General features: G+C 43.8%; 1 protein-coding gene and 1 long non-coding RNA gene across 3 annotated transcripts in view; one reads left to right on the forward strand and one right to left on the reverse strand.

Annotated features, from left to right (window-relative positions):
• LOC119169114 (protein O-mannosyl-transferase Tmtc3) overlaps positions 1-27,443 on the reverse strand; it is a 488,628-nt gene that overhangs the window by 128,144 nt on the left and 333,041 nt on the right. Inside the window, exons 15-18 of one of the 2 annotated variants that reach the window (XM_037420216.2) lie at positions 17,147-17,229; positions 16,442-16,514; positions 15,123-15,209; positions 3,127-3,200 (exon numbers count right to left, since the gene is read on the reverse strand). In XM_037420216.2, coding sequence (XP_037276113.2) covers positions 3,127-3,200; positions 15,123-15,209; positions 16,442-16,514; positions 17,147-17,229 — 317 coding nt within the window. The remainder of the gene's footprint in view (positions 1-3,126; positions 3,201-15,122; positions 15,210-16,441; positions 16,515-17,146; positions 17,230-27,443) is intronic. The other variant, XM_075886398.1, reaches the window with a different exon arrangement.
• LOC142796226 (uncharacterized) overlaps positions 1-27,443 on the forward strand; it is a 45,653-nt gene that overhangs the window by 4,167 nt on the left and 14,043 nt on the right. The gene's annotated exons all lie outside the window — the stretch shown is intronic.

Below are 27,443 nucleotides of genomic sequence, written 5' to 3' on the forward strand. Positions count from 1 at the left end.
CTGTGCGTACTGCACGTGGCGGCGGTTATAGCTGCTAAGTAGTAAGCCCAGGTCTGAGATGGCTGTTAGCTTCTGTGCTCTTTCATTGCGTGCACAAAGCTTGCAGTCATGTAATAACGAAACGTCAGGATTTTCGCTGAAGCAATAGGCAACACACATGTGGTTATTCATCTGTGTCAACATCGTGAGCGCAGTAAATATGAGTGTCGGTGATAATTGAATTTCATCTGTTCGTATTTTACCCAAGAATGAACGTAGTTTATCAATTGTGTTTGCTCACAATTCAGAAATAAAATTAATACCACAACCTGTTAATCAAATATAGCTTCTCTTCTTTGAAGTGATTACTTGAAAATGATTTTTTTAGGCTCCCTTTATTTTGTGGGATACACTATATATTTTCAATCTGCCGCTTGAATGAAAGTTATAGTGCACACATAAAAAAATAATTTTTTTTTGCTCCCCAGAAGTCTGGGGCTAATAGTAGACAGCGTTTCCAATATGTTTTAACCTTGTTTTGTCTTGTCATGTTTACTAGAGCAACTTGGTGCAGTGTACAAGACTTAAGCAAAGCAGCATAGCTTATTCTTACGCTCAGAATACCGTTTTCACTTTGTCAATACAGGACGACATACCAAAAACATCTTGTATGACCTTCAATTAGAATTTCTTCGAAGGAGGCAGATTTTTTTAGGCTTATGGAGGACCATTCAAAATGATTCACTGTCATGTACAGATAATGAACTTGCAGCAGTGTGTGCATACTGGCTGTTTATTCTGCAATACGCACGCCAATTTTTCAACACGCTTGTAGCGCTTGAAGGATTTTTTCTGGTCTTTCAGAAAACAATTCTTAGGTCCATTGTCACTGAATCTCTCAACAGTTTTGACTTACCACCTCCTTGGTACTTCTTATTTTTAACTGTACCTTGTATTTTTTTCTTATTTGATACATTGTACCAGTGTAACTATCTAATTCATAATAGTTATAAACCAACATACAGTGTGCTATTCCGATTTCTTTTACATGGCTGCGTGGTAGAAAACACATATGAAATACAGTGATGCCACTGAGGTCTTCCGGTTTGGAGCAATTTCAGGAGCAGAAAAATATTCACTTGTAAGCACTTTGGAGCACTTTATAGCAGTGAAACGTTCTATTTTAGAGCACTTTGGAGCACCTAAATTTTCCACTTCGGAACAATCTGGAGCAGCAAAATTTTCCATTTTGGAGCCATGAGGAGCAGCTAACTTCAAATCCCGGAGAAGAGAGTAGCATTTATATTCAAGGATGTGAAAATTGTTGATGTGAGCATGCAGGAAAAGATTGTTCAGTGATTCTTTCCGTAGCAAATAAACAGAATACTGGTTGAATAAAATTGTACTTCAAATGCATGAAGGGAAGACAGAAAATTAGGTGAGCCGTAGAGATTAGAAGGCTCGCAGGTATAACGTGGAAGCAAAAAGCACATGACTGGGTTGATTGGCGGATCATGTGAGAGGCCTTTGCCCTGCAGTGGGTGTATAGTAAGGCTGATGATGATGGTGTTCACGCAATTATTTTTTCCAATTATTCAGAACCGAGTGTGCGCAGGCAACCGTCACACTCATTCCAAAAATGCAGGTTCCGCAGAAAAGCCAGCGACAAACTAAAGAAAATGAAAACAATTTTAAATTGATGTAATGGGCACAATACTTAGAGAATCAAATCACCGGGTACGATGAGCAGTAGATTCAACAAAGGATATGGGTGCCTGAACATTGGAACCAGTGTGAACCATCTTATTTATGCAGGAGTGTGACACGATTGCAAGTGTGCCGGTGTTGGACAGGGACTGCAGTGATAAAACATGTGCATGCAAAGTAACGAGAAACATTGGTCAAAGGGACGAAATATAGGCAGTATTATTTTTCAACAGATTCTGAAAGAGCTATGTCATGTGTGTGGTCAGGTCACCAAACAACCAACGCTGATTCGAGTTTGGCCAAAATCTTATGCGCAATCAGTTCCCTTTCTTTTGTCTAGTTGCCTAACGTGTGTCAGAGATACCAATGTTTTCGAAGATATTGTACTGTTTTGTAATACTGGGACATTTAAAATTTGTTGAAAGAGTTACACCAACGTATTTAAACTCCATTGACATATACAAGACTTACACCGTAATTATTATATGCAAAATATTATATTCGAGTTTGGCCAAAATCTTATATGCCGTTAGTCCACATCCCTTTGTCTAGTTGCCTAATGTGTGTTGGAGATACCAATGTTTTCAAAAATATTGTACTGTTTCGAAATACTGGGCCATTTTAAATTTCTTGGAAGAGTTACACCAATGTATTTAAACTCCATTGACACATACAAGACTTACACCGTAATTATTAAATGTAAAATATTATATTCGAGTTTGGCCAAAATCTTATGTGCTGCCAATCCACATCCCTTTGTCTATTGCTTAACGTGTGTCGGAGATACCACTGTTTTCAAAGATATTGTACTGTTTCTTAGAGAGTTACACTAATGTATTTAAACACCATGATACGTACTAAAGTTACACCGTAATTAGTATATGCAAAATGAAGTGGCCATTTATCATTTTGAAATGTCATGACTTTGGTCTTTTCGCAGTAACTAGACAATTACCATGCTTCCCTCGTGTTACAAAACGATGAAAAAAATGGTAATCAGCGCATCTTGATCTCGAGTATTAGAGATGATTTCACAGAGTACGCAGTTGCCCGCATTAGTTTCAAATTTAAATTGGGTGTTAATGATAATCGTGGCTACGTCCCTTATACAATAACCAAAACCAAAAGCGGCCCAAGCACTGAGCCTCAAGGCACCGCTGATGTGATTTCTACGTGATCAGATGACTTCGCATGGTTAAACGTAACAAAGTTTGAGTGCTGATATTCACCCCATATTCACCCCAAAATGGTGTTCTGAAATTGATTTTCAAATTTTAGATCGAGATTACAAGCCGTGAAGTGCCTACTGAGATCACTAGTGCCTTTTGACATTTGGCCTATTGCACTCGCATAACTAAAAAACAGTTGTATAGTGGCATGCTAGAGAATGCCTCCAGTACAACGTATCTTTCGAATTTGACTAAAAAACTAGATTTTTACCTTTCAAATGCCAGTTGACGGAGCTTTGAGTTTCCACTCTCTTGAATAAGAATGGCAGAGTTCATCAGCGCTTGCTGCGGAAAAAACAAAGAATAACAACTTTTACTGCTCACAGTTATTTCACGCCCATCAGCACCTAATAAGACTTGTGCTGAACTTAAACCCTTGGATTTCAATAGCAGGCAAACATAAAAAGTGCAGAAAAGTCCTGAAGAGTTGGAAGCTCTGTCTGACATGTGAAACACATACATATTGCCACGTTCTTGTTCTCAAGTTTTGTTATCGCCCAAACACAGTACGTAATTCTCAGTGCAAACCGCACCTGCAGTCTTCGAGAAGCTTCAGGAGTGTAGTAGATCATCTCGATAAGATCACGCCCACTCCGCGAATTACGTATACAGATTATTCTAGAGCCTACGTCACCGCAACCGATAACGCTAGAACATTCGACGACAAGTGTATAAATGCGGACGCGCTTCGCCGCTTGTCAGTTTATCGACAGCCGACGCTCTGTTCGCCACTATCAGTGCAAGCCTGCTACTGTGATTAGACTTTCCGTTTACCGGGCACAGGTTCGCCCAAATAAACAGTTTATTCTTCAACGTACTCTCTGCTTCTTTGTCGACATCACGACCCTCTGACATCTGGTGGAGGTGCTGCTTCTTTGATGTTCCGGACGCCCTCTTCAAGCCGCGAGCCCAGCCCAAGTGGCAAAGAAGACACAGACGCCAACCCTGAACAGCGAACAAGCCGCAGGCAGAGGGGACTACAACCAGAGTACGGGACCCTTCCTGAAGCAGCCAGGCAGACCCCAATCCCGACATCAACTACAGCAACAATGACCGCCCCTGTGCAGCCTGCCCTAGTCATTCTCCGGCAGCCCAAGGAACCCCCAACGTTCCATGGATCGTCAGGCGAGGACCTGGAAAGCTGGATCAAAATATACGACCGACTCGCCGCCTTGAACACCTGGGACCCCGAGGAAAAATTATGCTGCGTCTATTTCTACTTAGAAGACATCGCGAAGACGAGGTCTGAAAACCACGAGTCCACACTACGAACCTGGGAACTTTTTCAGACGATGATCCTGCGCACGTTCACGAGCATCATCCGCAAGGAAAGGGCTGCCACATTGCTGGAGACAAGGGTGCAACTTCCTAATGAAAGCGTAACAGTCTTCGTCGAAGAGATGACCCGGCTCTTTCGACACGCCGACTCCAACATGGTTGAGAAAAAGAAGCTCCAGTTCCTCATGCACGGAGTCAAGCAGGAGCTCTTTGCGGGACTTCCCAAGATCCGACATCAGGGCACCTCAGTGTTTCCCGCACGCTTCCGAGGGTACAAGAAAGGTACTACTGGCCACGTCTTACCACCGACGTCACTCGTTATGCTTGGACCTGCTGGGACTGTCAGCGACACAAGACACCGTCGACAAGGCCAGCAGGACTTCTGCAGCCAATTGAACCAGCTCGCAGACCATTCCAGCAGATTGGTATGGACCTACTGGGGCCGTTGCCAACGTCGGCTTTTGGAAACAAGTGGATCGTGGTAGCTACCCACTACCCCACCCGCTACGCTGAGTCAAAAGCCCTGCCCAAAGGCAGTGCATCCGAGGTAGCCAAGTTCTTTGTCGAAAATATCGTCCTACGTCACAGCGCCCCGGAGGTCCTCATCACCGACAGAGGAACGGCATTTACTGTTGACCTAACTCAAGCGATCTTGGCATACAGCCAGACAAACCACCGCTGGACGACAGCGTACCACCCACAGACCAATGGCCTCACCGAGCGGCTAAACAAGATGATCCTGGACATGCTGGCAATGTACGTCGATGTCAAACACAAGACGTGGGACGCCATTCTTCCGTACGTGACCTTCGCATACAACAAGGCGGAGCACGAGACAACGCAGATATCTCCATACAAATTGGTCTATGGAAGGAACCCAGCAACGACGCTTGATGCCATGTTACCCAACGTCACCGATAAAGAAAACCTCGATGTGAGTGAGTACCTTCTACGCGCGGAAGAAGCCCAGCAACTCGCGCGACTCCGTATCAGGAATCAACAGACGACCGACAGCCTCGTGGACGACGCTTCGTGGAATACCAGCCCGATGAACGTGTTTGGGTGTGGATGCCGATGCGCCGACGTGGACTCAGTGAAAAGCTTCTGCGACGGTACTTCGGTCCGTACAGAGTGGTTCGACGTCTTGGCCCACTTGATTACCAGGTTGTCCTCGACAGCATCACGAACTCTCAATGACGCCGATCGCGACCTGAAGTCGTCTATGTCGCGCGCCTCAAGCCGTCTCATGCGCGTCAACAAACTGAAACAGTGTTTTTTTTATTAATGCTGCACCGTAATTTATTCATTGTATTTTCTTGCATTATTGTTGTACTTTCATCTTCCATTAAAGCATCGGGACGATGCCTTTTTCAGAGGGAAGCAAAGCCACGTTCTTGTTCTCAAGTTTTGTTATCACCCCAATACACTAAGTACTTCTCAGCGCAAACCGCGCCTGCAGTCTTTGAGAAGCTTGAGGAGTGCAGTAAATCATTTCAATAAAATCACCTCCACTCCGCGAACTATACAAATTATTCTAGAGCCTTCATCACCGCTAGCGATAATGCTAGAACATTCAACGGCAAGTGTATAAATGCCGACGCGCTTTGCCGCTTGTCAGTTTATCGACGATCGACGCGCCGTTCGCCGCTATCAGTGCAAGCCTGCTACTGTGATCCGTCTTTCCGTTTACCGAACACAGGTTCGCCCAAATAAACTGTTTAATCTTCAACGTACTCTCTGCTTCTTCATCGTCATCACGACCCCGTGACAATATTGTATAGAATCGGCGCTGTCCTGCTGCAGCGTGACTAGGCTTTGCAAGAGCAAGTCGTGGCTTACGCGAGCCATCAACCGAACACGCAGTGAGAGAACACGATGATGATGATGATCACGATGAATTGTATGCGCAGGTGAAGATGAACTACACAATCAGCACTCACAATATATTGAAACTAAACACACATAGGTCAAGAACATTGAGACGTCCATTTTTGTGAAGAGCACTATGCGAGGCACAAATGCACAAAAATAACTACGGAGAAATACCATTTAGTTTTTGTAGGCGTGAGTGGCACCTACCACCGAGTGTTTCGCTGGGTTTAGTGCTAGTGAGTTATGTTTCAGAGTTTAATATTGTCACTGGGTTGTGATGTAGACGAAGGGAGCAGACTATAGATCGAAGATGAAACTATTTGGGACGAATATGTGCCCAAAAAATGAAAAGCAAGATTACAGCGATACACTCTGGCACCGATAGCGGTGAACAGAGCGTCGGCCGTCGATCAACTGACAAGCCCCGAAGTGCGTCGGCATTCATACACGTGCCGACATATATTCTAGCGTTATCACTAGCGGCCACGTGGGGTTCAGAATAATCTGTGATGTTCGCTGAGTAGCTGTGGTTTTCACGAAATTATTTACTACAGTTCGGAACTTCTCGAACACTGCAGGCACAGTTTGCGCTAAGAATTACGTACAGTGCAATGGGCTGATAACAAAATTTGAAGAAAAGAACGTGGCATTGCCCCCCTCTACAAAGACAGCAGAGACTAAAGGACATGACCTTGAACTCGGACAGGCCGTCCAGTGTTATGAAGGCGGTCTTTTTTCTGTCTCTCTTGTCGACTTCAATTTGCCACTAGCCGATCTTAAAGTCCATCTAAGAAAACCACCTCGCACTGTGAAGTCAATCTAGGGTGTCATCTATCTATGGGAGGCTTCGATAGTCCACGCAGAAGCATAGAGTTCCGTCCTTCTTCTTCACTAACACCACCCGTGACGCCCATGAACTCTTTGAAGGCTGAAATATTGTCATGTAGCGTTTTGTCAACTTGTTTCTTTATGGCCTCGCATTCTCGCGTCCACACTCTGTACAAACTCTGATGAAGTGACCTGGCGCACTCTTTTGTTATGATTCGATGTTTCGCGACGGGGGTCTGTGGTATTATTGATGATAAAGAAAAGAAGTTCTTGCGATTCAGGAGCAGGTTTCTGAACTGTTCTTGTTCATGTGTCAGAAGGCTCGGATTAACGTCGAAAGCTGGTTGAAGCGCTTGAGTTGTCGGAGTGCATTCGGCAGAATCGATGACGGTGAAAGTGTTGCTGGCTTCCAGCATTTCTTATGTAGGCAAACTCTTTGCTGAAGTTCGTGAGCATCACTCTTGCGTTAGCTCCCAGCAGCCGACGCAAACTTCCCGGTTGATCAACAGGTTCTGGTCGCCTTCAACTATGCCTGCATGTCTGTTGATTATTCAGTGCCGACGAAAATGCCCACGCTGCAGCAAGGAGGAACGGTGACTTGGTCTACAAACAAATTCAAGGTGTGCCTTCCTGGCGGCATATGTGGCGGCAGTGCTTTTTCTGTGGATAACGTTATTGCTTCAAACCTTAGGTCGATGATGACACCGTGTTGACTCAAAAAGTCCATTCCAAGTATCACGTCCCTGGGGCAGTGCTGTACAATTAGAAAGCTGGCGGGATAACTCCGGTTATCGATGATAACTCTCGTTGTGCGAACAACAGCCAGGGTTATTAGATGACCCCCAGTGGACCGGATATCAGGGCCTTGCCAAGCCTTGCCAGTTTTCACTTTCTTCAACTTTGCCACCAAAGGCCCACTGACAATGAAATATTCGGCCACAGTGTTGACGAGAGCGGTGATGTTGTGGCCGTCGTGGTCGCCAGTTCGTCCCCGTGCGTTGCGGTTTGGGTCACGGATACGTCGGTTTGCTTCACTGCTTCCACGCGTCGTCAGGTCTTCTTCTGGCTGGAAGTTTCTACTTCAGGGGCCCGTCTGGTCTGTGGCGTGTCAACGTTTCGTTGCGTCGGTGGCAACAGAGAGCCTTTGGTGTTTTATCATACAGCAACCTAAAGCAACTGCCCCTACATCGGTTGCTCCCCTTGGTTTTTCGAATATGGGCTCACGGGACGGCCCCTGCTGGGGCTTCTTTACTGCTGTCATTGGTAAGGGGGTCTTTAAGTTTGAGGTAATGGAGAACGGTAGGAATGTCAAGGTGCTCGTTCTGTGGTGGTCAGGTAGTCAGCGATGTCGCGTGGTTGCGCACCGTGCTGTGGAGGCGATGCATTGGCGGCGAAGCCGCGTAGGCCCATTTAGCGGTGCTAGCAGCAGCGGTACGCGTGGCCAGCTTCTCCGCAGTTCTAGCAGAGTGGGCGGTTGTAAGGAGGGTGCCAAACGTTGGTCTTTCTCGGTACGTAGCGCTGGGAGGCAGGGGGGTGGTATGTTGTCGGTGGTGGTGGTGGTGGTGTCTGGCGATGAAAATGCGACCGCACGGCCTCTTAACGTGGACGTGAGGGTGGAGCGTAGTGTCTGGCAGGAGCAGCGTAGCTCATAGCTTGGGGTTGCGGCTGCACTGACTCAGGAATGTCCAGCGATTGCAGAATTTCTTCCCTGACGATTTCTGCGATTGACGAAATTTGAGAATGGCATCACAGAAAAATTTGGTGAAGTACTATGCGCACTACGGCTTTTACGGTTTCTCGCAGACAGTCAGAGCAGAGTGGCTGGATCTCTGCACAGTCTGGTGTCGAGCGGCGATTGAATTGACGTGTGCGCATTTCAAGGGTCTTTTTGATAGTCGTCGCTTCAGAGACAAATTTTTTGACGCTGTTGAGAGGGTTCCACATCAGTCCTGCGAAAAGCTCCTGCCTAACTTCTCGCATGAAGAGCCGGACTTTCTTGTCCTCAGGCATTGCAGGGTCAGCGTGACGGAAGAGTTTCGTCATCTGTTCTGTGAAGAGCGCCACATTTTCATTTGGCAGCTGCATGCGGGATTCTAGGAGGGCTTCAGCCTTCTCCTCATGAACCACACTACCAAAAGTGGCAAGGAACTTGGCCCATAAAACGTCTCACATAGTTGGGTTTTACTCTTAACTCTTGAATCAGGTTTGAGCAGCGTCTTCTCAAGCGAAATAGACATGCTAAAGCTTGTCATCCTTGGTCCAGTCATTGACGACGGTGACATGGTCGAACTTTTCAAACCGGCTTTCTGGGTCTTCGAGTGAAGAACTGTGGAAAGTTGGCGGCTCCTCAGGTTGCCATAGCACGAGCTGTGTCAGGCGCTGGCATTGTCGCCGTCAACGTCTTGGTCTTCTGAGTCTTGTCAGGTAGAAGACAGTACTCAGGTGGGAGGCCTTGTTGCCTGCGGCTAACTTGCTGCTCGTGGCTGGCGTCGGAGTCATCTCTGCAACGTGGGCTGCGTTCACCACTTGAAGGGGGCGTCTGGTACATGAAAGAAGCAGCACCTCCACCAGATTCCATGAGGTCGTGACGTCGACAAAGACAGCAGACTATAGATCGAAGATAAAATTGTTTATTTGGGCCGAGCTTGTGGCCAACAAACGAAAAGTAAGATTACAGCAATACACACTGGCACAGATAGCGGCAAACAGAGCGTTGACTGTTGATCAACTGACAAGCGGTGAAGTGTTTGTCAGTTTATACGCGTGCCGTCGGATATGCTAGCATTATCACTAGCGGCCACGTAGGGTTCAGAAAAATCTGTGATGTTTGCGGAGCGGGCGTAAATTCAACGAAATGACCTACTAGAGTCCTGAAGCTTCTAGAACACTGCAGGCGCAGTTTGCGCTGAGAATTATGTACAGTGTAACGGGGTGATAACAAAACTTGAGGAAAAAAATGTGGCATTATCTTATGCACTTATTTTTCAAGCAAATAACTCTTTCAAACCTCTCAGGACTGTATACTATTGCTAATAACGAATCAAGCATACAACAACAAACACTCTGTCTTCCTTCTCGTTTATACTGGAACCTTCTACTACATGTGTTGCAGAAGCACAGAAAGTACAATTTGCAATATCTACCAGCAAACCCCAGCGAGAATTCTAGTGTTGCCACAGCCTACAAAGGCTTAGCCATATCATAGCCGTGGAACCAGCATCTCTGCCTATATGCAACCCAGCTACTTCAATCAATGACACTTTACTTTCAGGAAACAAGAACTGCGTAAACAATGATTATTTGGACTGAGAGCCTAAAGTAGCTAGTTCTAGTCAATACAACGTGCAAATAAAGATTTAAACGTCAGCTGCAAGAAAATAAAACAAAAATGAAATATAAATGCACTTACACTTTCACACAAATTTACTCCTGTAATATATAGGTGCTATCAGAACTTATAACTTGCTGTACATAGGTATTTCCTTAAAACATAATTAACATCAGGTCATACAATTTGTAACGACGTATACAGAGGTTCGAGTTCGGGTTCAGTTGTGTTCAGTTTAGCGTTAGTCATTCAAAATACAAAAGTTCTTGGTTAGTGATAGGCAGACAAGAGTCCCAGAGTCGAGCGGCTCAAGTGGGACTCTTGTTCACATGTTTTAGAACAGCTAGAAAAAGTGACTTGCATGCTAAAGTGAAATTACATGCTATCTTAAATCTCAACATGTTTCACAATATAACTCCACTAAATTATACTACTGTTTTCTCATACACATTATGACATTTAGAAAATTGAACCTACCATTTCAAACATAACGTGCATTGCGAATGGAAATGGAAAAGAAGTCAATAGACAGAGGTCAGTTTCTAATAGCTGCATGACTTATCGGAACAGCAATTTCGTCATCATGTATCATCAGAACTGTAAAAATGCATATCGATTAAAAAACATTACCGTTTTATGTAAATATTGCACATCCCACTCTTGATCAAAAGCAGTAATAGATGTGACAATGAAGCAATACTACTATGCAGATTAATTGATTTATACGTGAAAACTCGACTTACTGCAGAAGCTCAAAAAAAAAAAAAAATGAAGAGAGAGACAGGAAACAGTGCAGTTTTCTGTCTTCCTTCTCGTTTTCCTTCAGCTTGCACAGCAAGTTGAAATTTCAAGGATGTGACATTGACACAATGAAAAGTAGACTGTATGAGGTATAGCTTGAGAAAAGTACTAAAGGGCTCTTATTAAAGTTTAGCAGCCATAGTCTAGCTTTGATAAACATTCTGTACTTCCTCACGGCAGCAATACTTCTCAAAAAAGATAACCCCTTCATGATTTCAAAGGGAAGACTTGCTGATTAGGAGCATTGTTTAATGAAAGGGCAAAGGGACACTAAACATGAACATTGACTTGGTTTAGATTAACAATATGCACTCCGAGAACTCTAAAGCCACACACTTCTTTATCAGAAGTTTTTGTTCAGCAGAGAAAATCAAGGTTGAAATTTCATTTTTATAATTTGCGCAATCTCAGCGCATGATATAGGAAATTCCAAAATCTATATTCAGTATGTTTCTGACACTACATCAATGAAATTTCCCGAAACAATGTATTCTAGGTCTGTGGCACCCACAGATTACAATATACTTAATTTTCATCTGTTGAAACCTACGCAGAACCCAGTAGACGCTTTCAAAATTTCTGGTGTTACAATGTTTGGTGCAGGAATCTCAAGGTGGCGTTATTACCAGCATTTTTATTCCGCGCGTTTTCTCGCTTACTAAGCATCACACCGTAGTAAGAGTGGTATTTTTGGGTTTGCAAAATGGTGCTTTACTAATACACAGAAAATTGTTTTGCTCTTTAGTGTTCCTTTAGGAAGTGCAGTATCAATGTGTTTTACCTGAAAGATTCTTTTGCTTTGGCACAATTATTAGTCAACTGATTTTCGGAAAACCATCCAAAATATTCAACAGATTACTTGTCAAACCATTTTGTAGAGCTGCTATAAAGAGTCCTTAAAAAATAAAGCTGTATCATTTGTGCAGAGGAATGCCCTTTTCACATGCTTGCATCTGCAGATAAAAAATCGAAAAAAAGAAAACAGAATAAAATGTCAGAGGTCTATAAGAAAAAGAAATGGTATCAGAAGACTAAAGAAGTCTTGAAAAATTACTGCTGAAACCCACTTTTATGCCTCATCACTCAAAGCAATTTGGCCAGTGCTCAAGTCATTTTGACCTTAGTGCGACACGAGTTAGAGTTCTCAACCTTATGACTAAGTTGCCTTCAAAAATACCTCTCACCATCTGTTCCTAGTGTAGCAACAATGGTTTAAGGTATCAGTTTGACCTATGAGAGACAGTGTGCCAGGCAAGGGGACCAAAGTTCACACAAGCATCATTTTAACTTCACTGGTAGAGGCCAAAAGAGTGCATTTGCAAATATTGTGTCTGCCTCTCTAAGTTTAAGAAATGTGATGTGATAGCGAAAAAGAAAAACTGAATTATGCAGAAGATCATTGAAGCACATGGCTGCCTGTATTACTTCATGTGAAAGGCAGTCTGCCTTAATCAGCTAAGACATGAAGACGGCTTCTGTTGAACTGGTTCTTTATAGATACGGTTGAACACGAATATATTGAACTGTTAAGGGATCACAAATTAGTTCAATATATGAAAAATTCGATATAAAAAAATTGAGGCCTTGAGAGCTCACCTGTAGCCAATCATCACCTACAATAAGCACATTCAAGAATGACAACTAATTCCACAGACACGCCGCACCAGAATGATTTATTTGCGTGAAAAAAAAAAAACGCTAATCTTGGCATGCTTTTTCGTTTTTAAAGTGTTGGAGATGCTAGTCTCGACTTTATCAAGGCTGTCCAGTTGAGACAACCCGGTTCCCTTCATGTGGCCGATACAGCGGTGAATGATGCCGAATGCTGCCACCATTTGAGCGGCGGAGTATGCCCGTCTAGCCAGCACCTTGTCTGAACAATCCTTCTCGTCACATGAGCCGTCAGCCTAGACAATGCAGTCCACTTCCACGAAGTCGGTTGCAGACACTTCATGTGAAACTGCTACTGGGAAGCGGGACAACAACTTGCAAAATGGGTCGTCTATGCGCTCGTTGTCATCTTCACTGGTTTCATCAAGTTTTACTGTCTCGAAGCCTGCCTTGAGCAAGCAGTTGACCAATGTGTCCATCTTCACGTCTCACCAAGTGTTGAAGAACTTCGCAGAGATTTGCAGCCACTCCTTCGTCATCCATTGCTGGATGTCCTGGTTTTGCAAGAAATGGTTTTGCCAACATTGGTGTAGCGCTGCTGAAATTAGTGAAGCCACCAGGTGTTGTCGGCGAAGTTATTTCACCGAGTGCAACGGCAGGCCATATGGCCTTGGCGATCAGCATCGGACAATCCACCGGAATGTTCTTCGTACGCACTTCTTAAAACCAGCCATAGAGTGCCTTTTCTACATTCCCGTGCGCAAACGCACACACATGATAGGCTCCCGACGTTCACTGCTCGGCTGCTTTTGCCTTGATATCTTCCCTGCTTTTCAACAAGGTGCTCAAGTGCTCCGTGGTATCCCAAAGTCATCCACGGCAGTCGAAGGTTTCTCGCCCGCTTTAACAAGCTGAATAGCCTTCAACTTCGTCGCCAAGTCAAGGGCCTCATGCTTCTTGATGCTGGCCATAGCTACACGAGAAGTCGGCAATTCAAGGAGTCTTCAGTGGCTTTGCACACCACGCACGGAAAAGAAAAATGTTGCACATGTGGTGGTACATAGGCAACGCGACAGGTGGTTGTGGTTAGATGAAGGAAAAGACGCCTAATTTTTGCAGCCCTTGAGCGAGCACGACGCAGTGTCAGCGAAAGCAACGAGGCGCTAGCAAGGCGATGGCCACCTGCGAGGACAATAGCAAAAGGCGCGAGCTGTGGTTGGTTGATCAAACCTTGCAAAGCAGCAACAAAAAATAAAAAAAAAGGGAAAAAGAGAATGACATCGACCCCTTCGTTCCTGCTCTCAGAGTTCATGGGTACGCAGAGAAAGCATGAGAGAGAGAAAGAGAAATGAAAAAAAAAAGGAGGTAGTTCTGCAAGTTAGAGATTATTCAGTCGGAGCCCTCTCGCTCTTTTTTCGAGCGTTTCGGATTTCAGCGGAGGCGTGGTGTCGTGCGGAGGTTGTTGGGCACTGGGAGTACTAAAACGCGCCTTCTAAATCGTGTGCGGAGCCACGCTGCCTCGGAGATCGCGGGGGAGGGAGCAGGGCGCAGCAAGTGCCAAAGCGCATCTTCCAAAGGCAAGTAAAAATACCATTCGATATAAACGTGCAAATTTCTATAGTTTTACAAAGGAACTTCAAGAGGACAACTCGCGAGTTCGATATACACACAAATTCGATATATGTGGGTTCAATATAACCGTGTTCGACTGTATAAACAACCCTTTTTTCAGCTACATTTTTTGTCCCATGTCGATAATGTACATTATTGCACATTCATCAATCAGTGTAATAAAGCCAGTTGATGGGCAACATATTGACTACCATTTCTCATTGCACTCTGTTTGCGTGCTCTTGAAAAATCCTTGTAACACTGAACGTCATTACCAAAGCAGTTTTCAAGGCAGTTGAAAAAGACAAGACCCTGTTCTGAAATGTAGACTCCTGCGAGATCCCAAGAATTTTTCACCACTTATATCTCCACTGCCTCATCCGTCAGCTACTGCTGTTAAGCTAGTAACGCCACCTTCACCCTCCACTTCAATACCTATCTCGGGTGCCTTTCCTCCTGCTGTTGCCAGTGCTGGTGAAGTGTGCACTATGACAGTAATGTGTTTAGTAGAAAAGCACAGAGCGTTAAAAAGCTTTCATAATGCTAACTGCTAGAAGTTTTACATGCCGAAACCTCGACATGTTTATAAGGTGCACTATAGCAGGAGCCTCCATATTAGATTGTACTACCTGGGGTTATGTTTTTTAATGTGTGCCTCAATCTAGGTGCACTATAAATTTTATGCTCATCAAAATGTGACAGCTATATGGTCACAAATAAATGCTTGGCATTGCAAGACCTTACATGCTAAGCTGCCACAGCAGGTGTTTTTTTCACGGAAGCTGTTATTGGCGATTGTTGTTGCAGGAAAAAAAATATCTTAAGAGTTTCTACAGCTAGGGCAATAAAAGCTATACGTTTTAAAGTAGTTCAGTCACCTCATGATCAGGGTCCAACTCCAAGGCCTTATTGAAGTACATGAGGGCATCATCTGGTCTGCCTTGCTCCAAAATCACAACACCTAGCTGAAAGGAGAAGTGGCAAGTAATAATGACATGTCTTATAAAAGAAGCAAAACAATAAAGTGGTATCAATCGGCAGAATACCAGCACCTAGCTGAAAGGAGAAGTGGCAAGTAATAATGACATGTCTTATAAAAGAAGCAAAACAATAAAGTGGTATCAATCGGCAGAATACCAGCAGGCCCTAAAAGCATGAAATCTTTTTCTCCTAAAATTTTAAGTAAAATATGCGCATCTCTGTATATGCACTGCAAATCAAACATGTCATATAGTCAAATGATTGGAATGAGTATATCACTTTTTATTTTGGTCCTCTAAGCAAAAAAGTGATATATAAGATTAGCCGGTCAGACCTGATAAACTTCACTGCTATGGGCATTGCTGAAACCACATACAACCATAGGTCGACAAACCAATGGAGTTTGTGGGGTCTCGAAATGAGGCACGCTGCTCTCAGAACGAACGAGCACAGCAGAGTGGTTGACCCACCAAACAAACACATTTAACTACTTTTAATCGACAATATCCTCAGCCAAATCCAATACATAACTAGTGATCAACATGCTAAAATATAACCTTATACAACATTACAATACACTTACAACATAAGAACAAACACAAGGTAGCGTGAAGGTGTCGTCGCCAATGTGTGACTCACCACAAGGCCAAGCCCACCACAAGGCCAAGCCCAACACAACGACCCGCAGTGCCGCTGCCACGAATCCACAGCTGGAGACAACTGCTCGTGCCAGCCGCCACACACCAAAGAGCGTCCCCAGTACACTATGTGCCGCCATTCACCTGCCAGGCAGCACTGCTGGCACTATTGAGCTAACCATGATGATGCTGATGACGGTGAAGATCGCTTACGGGTACTGCGCTACCCACAACGACTCTAAGTGCAACTGGCTTATTCGTGAGACACATGTGTGCCATGAGGGGCAAATGACATTACAGGCGGTGATAGCACACCCCTTTGGACTCGCTCACACAATAAATCTTGTGTTTAGAACTCACTTCACTATAATTTTCTTGAGCTGTACTCATCGGACTAACACTCACAAAAATTTTCTTCAATCAGACTCACTTGAGCTCAAACTCGTCAAAATACCACTCACCCGGCCTCACTCAAACTCAGGCTCACGGAGTGATCCGAGTCTGAGTGAGCCCTAATGAGTGAACTCATGAGTGAGTTGGCCGACCTATGCCTACAGCGACAAAGAGTACCAACATACATTGTAAAAGATGTCAGGGTTTGTGGCATCCAGGGAAAGGGCTTGCTCGTAGACCTCTTGTGCTTCCTTGGTCCTGATCAAAGAAACATGTAACAATTTATTTATCAGAAGAAAAGTAATCTATGAAATGGGCTCATATAAAAAGAACTGATGAGGCGTTTACTACAAGGCAATTAAGAAGATCACAGAATGAATAACTTCAACATCACTGCAAGTGATATGACACACCAGCTGGGGTGTGCATAGTACTTTGATGTGTACGAGGGCAAAAAATTTTACAATGAAAGCTGAGTGGCAGATCTTGACTGCAAGGCAATGAAAAAACGACTATGTTAAAGGAAAAACATCAAGGCAGTCAGTAATGTGAGTACCGTGCATAACATATGATGTGTTGTTTTAAATGCAGTTAAAACACTGTTGAAATCATCCTTCTTGTGATGCACAAAGCATAGCTGTTTATTTTCGCAAGACCTTTGATAGCATAATTTTTCATTCACGTGTCACTTCATTCGTTGAAACATTTGCAGCAATTAAGCTGAATGTTGAGGATTGGAACAAGCCAAAAGGTCAAGCACAGGGACGAGGAGTTGCAGACACAGTGAATGTTTGTTAAACTTCCCAGTGCTTCATCTTTTGGCTGGTTTGACTATTAGAGAACCAGATAAGAAATAAATTAACTGGCTGAAAAAAAAAGTGTGTCCATACCTGTTTAGTTTGATCAGAATATCTCCGCGGTTGATATATGCTTGAATATAATCTACACGCATACTGATTGCCTGGCGGTACAACTGAAAGAGAAAAATTCATAATAAAATAGTGGTTTTGGAACGTTAAACCCCACAAGTCAATGAATCAATCATGAAAGAGAAAAATGAAGCTTTCATTAAACAATGAAGTCAATGGCAGCTTACACATATGTGAGTGTGTAGGGCCAACCTAAATGAAAAATGAATCATAGTGTTAAGGTATTTACTAGCTGGCACACAGCAACAAAGCGTAATGGCCATAATGACAGCAAGGCACGTACTCTTAGTGCAAGTGGTGTGCTTTTTGAAGAAGACCCACTAGAGGGTGCTCGAAAGTGCAATCCAGTTCCAAGGCTTCACTACAATTACCTCGGGTACGAAAACAGAGACGTGCGGCGGCCTAACAGTTTGTCGATACGAGCGAGTCATAGTAGGCCTTCAGGCACTCCATGTTGACATTGTCGAGAATGTTTGATGGCTTCGATCAGGTAGTTGACTGGGGATGTGCGCTTGATGACACGGTAGAAGTATGTGCATTTCGGCAGTAGTTTTGATTCCGAAGAGAGGCCAGCTACAGAGGTAGGGACCGAGAGCCATACTACCGCTCCAGGGAAGAATGTGCACACTAAAAAGTGCTGGAGCCATCACAAATACTCTTCTGCCGCTTTTCTTCATTCGTCCTAAATGTCTCGGCGAGTCATATTTGCAAGTTTTTTCATCGCACAAACATACGAAAAAAAAAGAAACAGGGTAGACAAAAAGAGCACTGACTTCAAACTAATTTTATTTTGCAGAGTGGCAAAATATGTATGCATTGAAAAGGACGATACAGGAAAATAAAAGACAAGCCTAATCAATTAGTCAGTATCAAAACATGGGTGACGGGTCCTCGATTGCCACAAAGCTCAGCCACGCAATCATGTTTTAACTGTGAGAAAGCAACAGATGCTATTTTGGTGCTCCTACAAAGATACAGCATCTCTGGCAAAGTTTTGCGTCCACTAGAGATATGGCAGCTCCAGTTAAGGGCAGATGCGCGAATATTGTCCACAAACACATCAATGACGTTAAAAGGATTTCGCTTGGGCCTTTCGTAGTTCCATGACATTGCAGCCCTCGCCCCATAGACTATGACAACTAGTTTTACTGCTTTTGAGCAGCCGAACTTGGCAGCATCGGTGATGGCGATCGACGCCTTAAGGGGAGATGCTACTCAAAGACACTTTTTTAAAATATTAACTGTAGAGCAATGAAACTTGAGCTGTTTATGAAACTTAGTATGCTGATTTCAAATATATAACTAGTTTTCTTGCAAGTTGCATACATCCAGCTCTGCGACATGACAAAGTGAAAACCTTAACCCTATTGCCCCCCTCTTTTCATCCCTAAACTTCCGTAATTTTTTAGCACTCAAAGCTCATAATGCTTCAAATAAAGCGTGGTATGTAAATAACTAATTACGAAGCACATACAAAATATGTGATAGGTGTGAAAAATAATAGACATTAAAAAGTCCGTATTTCACCCGGCCTAGTAAAGGTTTACATACAATTTTTCATTATGTAATAAAATATTGAAATTTAAACTAGATAACTGTATTTGTCATACTTTGGAAAAAAATTGGGCAAAATTTCATGCAGATCCAAGCACTAGAAGTGCCGGAAAAAGGAGAGGAACATTAAAAAAATGGCAAGATTTGTCTTTTGAGAAAAATGAACTGTGACGTTAAAATTGAGCTTTTATTTATGAAAGACGTCATCAAATGCGATGAAATTAGCACACCAAAAAGAAAAATCCGTCTTGTAGTGGCCACTGCCACTAAACTACGCCCACACCATAATTTGTACTTCTCGGCTTTTTCGAACCGACTCCTCACAGACAGGGCCATGAAACGCTTGCCAAACTTCTTCCATTCCATCTGGCCGAGCCTTGTGCTAACTGCAAGCTAGGAAGAAGTTTGACAGGACTGCGAAATCTAAACTAAGTCCAGTGTCGAGAGACAACAGTGTCGATGCCATTTTGCAGCCATGTTTGTGCCACATACCGTCGTACATAATGGCAATGTTGTCTCAGAAAAGTTTCTTCGACCTTGTAAGATTGGCGCTGACATCATTTATTTCTGCATCACGAACTTTCTGGCTGATGGCTGTGAATGACTTTTGATGCATTGGCATTTGCAAGCCAACTGCCTCAACTCAGACCAGCTGCTCGCAGCTTATTTCTACAGAGCGCATCACCACAATGGCTTTCACACACGAGGAATGGCTTTTTTCATTCATAAAAGAGATAAAATACATGAGAAAAGCATTGTTCAGCTGCTCTGCTCATCAAGACATGGACCCCGCAAGTGGGCTTCACAGCACATACAGCCGCGCAGCGGCCAATGGCGGTCCCCGATCTGTACCACATGATAAGGCAGTCGCGGGGCTCGAAATATGCGCAAAATTGTGCTTCTTTTTATTATTTTTTGTGCCGCATCAGAGAGGGAAACTGTCGTGGTTTGAACAGTGAGGCTCGACTATTCGCCTCATGCGATCGACAATGGCGAGCGGCGGCCCATTATTGGCGGCAAGGTGCTCAAAGACTGCACACTTTGGACCTTTTAACAGGCACCTTGTGCTCTTTAGATGCAATTTGGAAGCATTTCCAGTGAAGTCTCGACCTGTATTTTTTTTTTTATAACAGTAGAGGTATTATTCTTATCAAGCAGCGGTGCACATAACAGTAGAGGTATTATTCTTATCAAGCAGCGGGCAGCGGTGCACAAAGCGATCAGACGGCAAAAATACATCTGCAATTCTTTGCAGGTAAGAAAGAGGTATCCCTCGACTACTTTCCTTGCCTTTTGCACTGCTGCCGGACAAACATTTTTTTTTCTTCTTTTTGTACTTGTCAAGTGAAGTTCCTATCATGAGTAAGGGTGACAAGAAAGAAATCGCAACGTTAATCTCTGATTTTCAACGGGAAATACGTGCCGAGATAAGGTCACTAAAAGAAAGCCTGAAATTTTGCTGCGATACATGCGATGAAGTAAAGAAAATAGGATCCGATATCAGGGCACTAAGAGCGGAAGTAAAAGAACTGGTTTCTCAGAACGAAAAACTAAAAGCCGAGAATCATCGGCTTGAAAAGAAAGTTGAAGAACTTGAGCAATATCAAAGAAGTAACAATCTTGAGATAAAGGGTGCACCAGAGGAACTTGACTCAACTATCGTCGTGAAAAAGATAGGTGAGCTTGTGGGCGAGCCAATATCTGACAGTGACATCGACATCTGTCACAGGGTGTCGACGGCAAAAAGGAATGAACGGAACATCGTTGTCCGGCTCATCTCGCGCAACAAACGTAATGCGGTGCTCGCAAAAGCAAAGAAACAAAGGATCCTTTCTAGTCACCTCGATTACGAGGGAGCGGAAAGCGTTATTTATGTTAACGAGCACCTGACGCGACAGAACAAGCAGCTTCTTGGCGCAGCCATAGCAAAAAAGAAATCTGCAAAATGGAAATTCGTATGGTCTAGTGGAGGAAAAATTCTTGCGCGCAAAGATGAAACGTCAGATGTAATCCGGATAACAAGCCCAATTGATTTAGGTCTCATTAAGTAAAGAAAGGGGAAGGGAAGGAGAAGAGAAGGCGGATTTTTTTTCACCATGTCTACTATAGAAACAACAATACCAATAATTAATGATGCCTCCTTTACCATACTACATCAAAATATAAGAAGTATTAGGAACAAGCATGAAGCATTTGATGTCTTTATGAGTTCTCTTCACGTGGACATCGATGCAATATTGTTTACAGAGACATGGCTGTGTAATACTGACATGTCTCCTCAGTTCACTAACTATAATATAGCACGCTTGGATCGCGCAGGAAGAGGTGGAGGGTTGGCTATATACTTGCGGCAGCGATATTGTTTTCAAATGCTTGATGATCTTTCTGTGAGTAATGGTGAGATAGAGTGCCTAGCAATAGAAACAAATTCTTTTGTACTTGCCGTGGTGTATAGACCCCCAACTGGATATAAGAGGCATTTTCTCAGTCATATGGAAAACCTCATGCATTGTTTTAATGAGATAAAAAAACCATATTTTATCATGGGTGATGTAAATATTAATATGATGAGTGAAGAGCTGTACGCGCTTGACTTGAAAAACCTTATAGCATCATATGGATGTCGGAATGCCATTATATATCCAACCCGTATTACTCACAATAGTTCCACGTCACTTGACGTCTGTATAACAAGCCTAAATAGTTGTGATTACACCTCGGGCATACTGTGCTCAGACCTAAGTGACCACCTACCTATCTACATTTCTACACAAAACCTGCAGCACAAAATTAAATGTCCAAATATCGCGCGGTATAGATATATTGATGACAAATCACTGCTTAAGTTTACCGAATTAATTGAACGTGCTGACTGGTCACCTGTGTATGTGCAATGCAACCCAGATAGCGCATATAATACTTTCCTAGCTATTTTCCTTGAGTGCTACGATATTGCTTTCCCGATACAACAGATCAGAACACGAAAGGGTAAGAACAGAAAACCATGGATAAACAGTGACCTCCTGAAACGAATCAAGCAGAAAAACGCGCTTTTTCACAGGTTTCTTGCTACTAGAGATATTGCAATATTGCGTGAATTCAAGCAATTCCGCAACAAACTAAATAGTGACACTAGGAAGGCTAAACTTGCCTATTATGAAGCCACCTTCTCACGTATAAAATCAGAACCGGCAAAAATATGGAAACAAGTTATTTCCTTAACTGGGAGAACAGCAACGTCAAATACACCTAAACAAGTAAAAGTCAACAATATCATTCTGGAGGGTAAGGAACTGGCAAACGCAATTAACCAATACTTTGTAAATGTGGCTGTTTATGATGAAGACTCAACACAATATGAAGATGAAACAAGTAGTTGCATGAACTCTCTCGTACTACACGAAGTATTACCCGAGGAAGTCTACCGATATATAAAAGAACTAAAGACAAACGTTGCGAGTGGTTATGATGACGTAAGGGTGGCTCCAGTTAAAGCTGTCGCATCTATACTTAGCCCCGTATTAGCATATCTGGTAAATTATTCCTTTCTTATTGGAATCTTTCCAACAAAACTTAAGGTGGCCAAAGTTACACCCATTCATAAAGGTGGCAACACTACTGAATTAACAAACTATCGTCCGATATCCGTATTACCTGTATTCTCAAAAATTTATGAAAAATGTATAAATACGCGCCTTATGAAATATCTTGAGAAGTACAATATCTTATCACCGCATCAATATGGTTTTCGCAAAAATAAAACCACGGAAGAGGCACTAATTGATGTAAAAAGCCGCATAATAGAAAATATTGAAAATAAAATGTTCACGTTAGGTGTCTTCCTTGACTTGCGTAAAGCGTTCGATTCTGTTGACCATAATATCTTACTGTTGAAATTAAGCCGCTATGGAATTCGTGGAATAGTCTCTGATTTATTTAAAAGCTATTTATCATCCAGACAACAATTTGTTAGCATAGACAGTAAAAAGTCAGACTATTTAAGCGTAAAGAAAGGAGTTCCGCAGGGGTCCATTTTAGGCCCCGTGCTTTTCCTTTTATATATAAATGATATTACAGAGGTTCAGTATACACCCGAAATTAAAATGTTCGCTGACGACACAAGTATATTCTTCACAGGCTCCACCATTCAGGAAGTAGAAGCTTCGACAAATGTATATCTCTCGAAACTTTCAGGCTGGCTAACAAAAAACAAACTAAAATTAAACACACAAAAAACAAAATTTATTATGTTCAGGCCCATTAACAAGCACATCAGTGATAATATAGTAATCTTGTTTGACAATCAGCGACTCGAACAAGTCAGCACACAAAAATTCCTTGGAGTCTGGTTTCATGAGCACTTAACATAGACACCGCACGTAAATAGTCTCTTGGTAGATCTAGCTCGTTCTGTAGGGTGCTTGAGTAAAATTGCTTTCCTCCTCCCTTCATGGTTATGTAAATCATTATATTATAGCATGTTTTACTCCAAGCTTCTATACGGAATGCTTGTATGGGGAACAACAACTAAGACCAATTACGATCGAATATTAATCTTGCAAAAGCGCGCGCTCCGTGTAATAGAAAAATATAAAGGTCACCCCAAGGACTTAAACACTCAGCCGCTTTTTCTTAAACATGGAATTCTATCTGCTAGGAAAGTATATAATCTTAAACTGATGCAACACATCCACAAACATAAACTACAGGATTCCTTTCCACGCACTGTATCAACAACATATGGCTTCAGAAATTCTACCCGCAAAACTAAGAAAACACGCACGAACTATGGCAAGCAGGCTATTGATTATAAGATCATACAATTGCTAAACCTTCACGAATCGAATATAGACTTTACTCTGAAAACTAAACAATTTAAATGTCATCATAAATCCTTTCTTCTTTTGACTAAAGACATAGTAGATCCATAGGCTTTTATATTTAGGAATACTTGTATACTGAGTTGATTTTTTTTCTTACTGTGAACAATGATACTTAAACAGAATCGTTTGATACCAAAATTGTTTCCTGTTTATGTAAAACATATTCTGAATGTATATCATGTAGAAATAAGCTATGTAACTAAATAAGATATGTATAATGTCACTTATTTGTATATGTATGTTACTGATGTGTGAATATGTGTAATATGGCACTGATGCAGACTGTATCAGGAGGTCAAGACCTCGTCAGGCTATTTAGCCTTTAGTCTTTGCCTCCCGCAGGGAAGTTTTTGTATTTTCCTGCAAATAAACTTTGAAACTTTGAAACTTTGAAACTTTGAAAACAGGTAAAAATAAAAAATCAGTAATTTTGAAGAAAACTTGCGTTTTTCGACCTGCATGTCTCCTTCAGACTTGGACCTACGAGGAGACAGAGCTCGGAGAGACGTCGATGGGATAGACAGGAGTGAGTTATTATAAAGGGACAACTCAGCTGGCTAGCGATAGGTAACGGGACAAGAGCTGGCTGCACGCGAAGGCAATAACGTTTCACGTGACCGGCATAACTGCATGCAAAGCAGATGGGCCAATTGTCTAGTGTGTGCCATTGGTTCGCAGGGGTGAGTCCCATCCATGTCGCAAGACCTGACAGATAGAACGGCATCTGGAATGACTGCATGGTGGACTAAAGTCGAGGCCTAGGGATGTCGTCAGCATATATAACCAGCACAACCGTTGCGGTGGACAGAGCTTGAGCCACAGCTTCGGCCTAATTCAGAGGGGTGGCCACCGGAAGTATTTTAGGCAGCCTGGCAACAACTTAAGCGTAACTTTGGGGTGCAGAAGCCGGAAGTTGTTGGTGGTACGCAGGCATGACTTTTGTGATTTCCTACTCAATCGCTCGGTGGGCGGGAGGAAGAAGGGTTGCTCTTTATGTTGAACAGCCGGTGGGTAGTCAAAAGACAGGAAAGAAAACTGGCGTGCGATTTCCTGATGAACGACTGCCTTCAGCTCTACCAGCAACGCCACAGGCGTCAGAGCTGGCCACCAAGACAGAAAGCTCTGCATCTTGTGAAGGAGAATGACGGGTCATCGAATGCTGCCAGCGGAGCTCCTTGTACCTCTGACACAGCGTTATGACCTCGCCGAGTGTGCCAAGGTTTTTGGCAAACAGCACGGTGAAGGCATTCTTGTCAATACCTTTAATGACATGCCGGATCTTGTAAAATTTTGACATAGATTTGTTAGCTTTCTTACACAATTCGAGGACATCTCCGATATAACTGGTGAATGACTTACCGGCCTGCTGAGTGCGCTCGCGTAAGCGCTGTTCAGCTTGCAGCTTACGAATGACTGGGCGGCCAGAAATGTTAATGATGGCGATCTTGAAATTGTACCAAATGGCTAAATCAAACGTGTGGTTGTTGAACCACAAACTGGCTACTAGTGCAAGGTAGAATACCAAGTTGTTCAACTTGCCGTCATTGTTACAATTGTTGGGGATGCTCCCGTGCTCGTAAAGTGCAAGCTAGCCCTCCACGTCAGCGCCATCGGCAGCAATGAAGTTGGGTGGGTCGCGGATGCATGGGACAGTGGGACAAGCGGGCGGCAAAGAAGGAGACATCAGCTGAGAAGCGTCTTGGGTCATGGTAGAAGGCAGGGTATGAGATTGAAGCTCCATGAGCACCGAATGAGAGCACAGCACTTTCACGAATTTACTAAAGGGGCCTTGAAACATTTTTCAAGGTAACCATGAAATGGAATAGATTCAGTGACATAGAAAAAATTCAGTTCGTGGGCCCTAAGACCATTACAATTGGCGAGCCAATTGTAGTGATTCCTGGGCCCTCAGACACCGACAAGTTCACGGAAAAGAAAACCTTTACGCACAACACGATTCGAACAAAGCTACACACACTTTCAATACATGACTGAACAGTGCAAAACAGTTACGCTCCTTCTGACCCCCAGTTCTTGCAGTCCCATAGCCTACGCGTATCTCTACACGCTCTGACTTATTCAGGGACTATCGTTTGTCGACGACACTCACGGCGTCGATGACTGCGTAGTTGACGCACGCTTGAAGCAGGAGAGAGAGAGGCCCGCTGACTCGTGCGGCTGAGGAAGGCTCCGGAGCATGATGAGGCCTGCAGCACCGAGACCACGCCACAGACGGCTGTGCCGGATTGGAAGCCTAGTAGCGCCAAGGCCACGCCTTCAGCATGCATTTGTGCCCGACCTGAGCGGACTCAGCACCGTAGACCGACTCTGTAGCTGGTTGGTCTCGGACATCATTCGGCCCATGATCAGCAGCTTGTCCTGGCCCGCTCACAACTTCACCACAAAAACGTGCCGCAAGGCCCGGTCTGGAAGCCACTTGTTCACTATAGGAAATGCCAGACTCATCCTGGCTGATGCGATAGTCTCAACGTGGCAACCCACGCTCTGCCAGTCAACGTTCCAAGGCTAAGGCGTCTCACGCTCGCCTTTCACACGCACACTTCATCATCCTCGTTTGCATCACGACTTTCACTTCGCACTTTCAGTTTCGGTTTATCTTTCGGTATCTTAATACACTAGGTATCATTCTCTTACTACAACGCCCATGCCATAGCAAGGATAAATAAGAGTGTCTACCAACTGGGAAAACCGGGATATCTCAGGCATTTCGGTTTGTCTGGAAAATCTCAGCGAGAACTCGGGGAATATGGGCTTCTTTCGGAGAAAATCAGCTGAAACTTCATTGATGAAATGAAAGCCATGGTAAACGAAGCGCACCAGAGCAGCGCTTAAGTCCGCTTTGGGTTTTTACCGTATGTCACAAGACGAACGCTCAATAAGGCTTGCGTGCCGCCTTTGAAAGTTGGAAGGCAGCAGTGTCACCAGCGGGTTCTTCTTCAAAGTGTGCACAACGAAAAAAAATGCCCCCACCTCACAGAAAGGAATCGTGAGAAAATGCGAATGCATTGCTTGAGCTGAGAGAGGATACTATTGTGATGAAATATTCACCTTCACCGACTTCTGCCATCGCCTTAAGAGGCGCCCAGTCAGCGAACGGTCGAGACTGAGGAGCAAGTGGATGGCAGAGTTGGGCGTCTTGAGCACACATTTCTGGATGCTATTGAAAGTTGCCCAGTCAGTGAACAGTCGAGAGTGAGGCACGAATGGACGACAGAGTGGGGCGCAGAGAAGAGAGGGAGCGAACGGTGATAGAAGAAACGGCAAAGCACTGCACCTACCCCATCCTACACTGTCTCCCAGCACAGGCTCCGGTTGCTAGGGGCGAGGGCAAGCACGCTCACTTGTAGCTGGTGCTATATGAGAGAGAGTGAGAGTGAAGACATAACACCTGCCGGCGCGCGAACACCGGCCCGGACAATGACGGATGTTTGACATAGCCCGACTAAGTAATGCATCATCATCATCATCAGCAGCCTGACTACGTCCACTGCAGGACAAAGGCCTCTCCCATGTTCCGCCAGTTAACCCGGTCCTGTGCTTGCTGCTGCCAATTTATACCCGCAAACTTCTTAATCTGAGTAATGCATGCGCATTTAAAACAACCATCAAATGCAGCGTGACAACACCTCAGACACTGAGTGGCAGAACGTCGACCTCCTTACCACCTGGAAACAGCCACCGGCAACGCTTAGAAAGACGGAGAAAGATCGAGAGAGAAGGAGTAGTGCCACGGCTTTCGACGCAACCGTCGGCAGAAAGTACCAAAAAAAACTGAAAGCCCCGTAATCACCGCTGTGCTG

The sequence above is a fragment of the Rhipicephalus microplus genome, chromosome 2, assembly GCF_043290135.1.
Source record: "Rhipicephalus microplus isolate Deutch F79 chromosome 2, USDA_Rmic, whole genome shotgun sequence".
NCBI classification, from domain to species: Eukaryota; Metazoa; Arthropoda; class Arachnida; order Ixodida; family Ixodidae; genus Rhipicephalus; species Rhipicephalus microplus.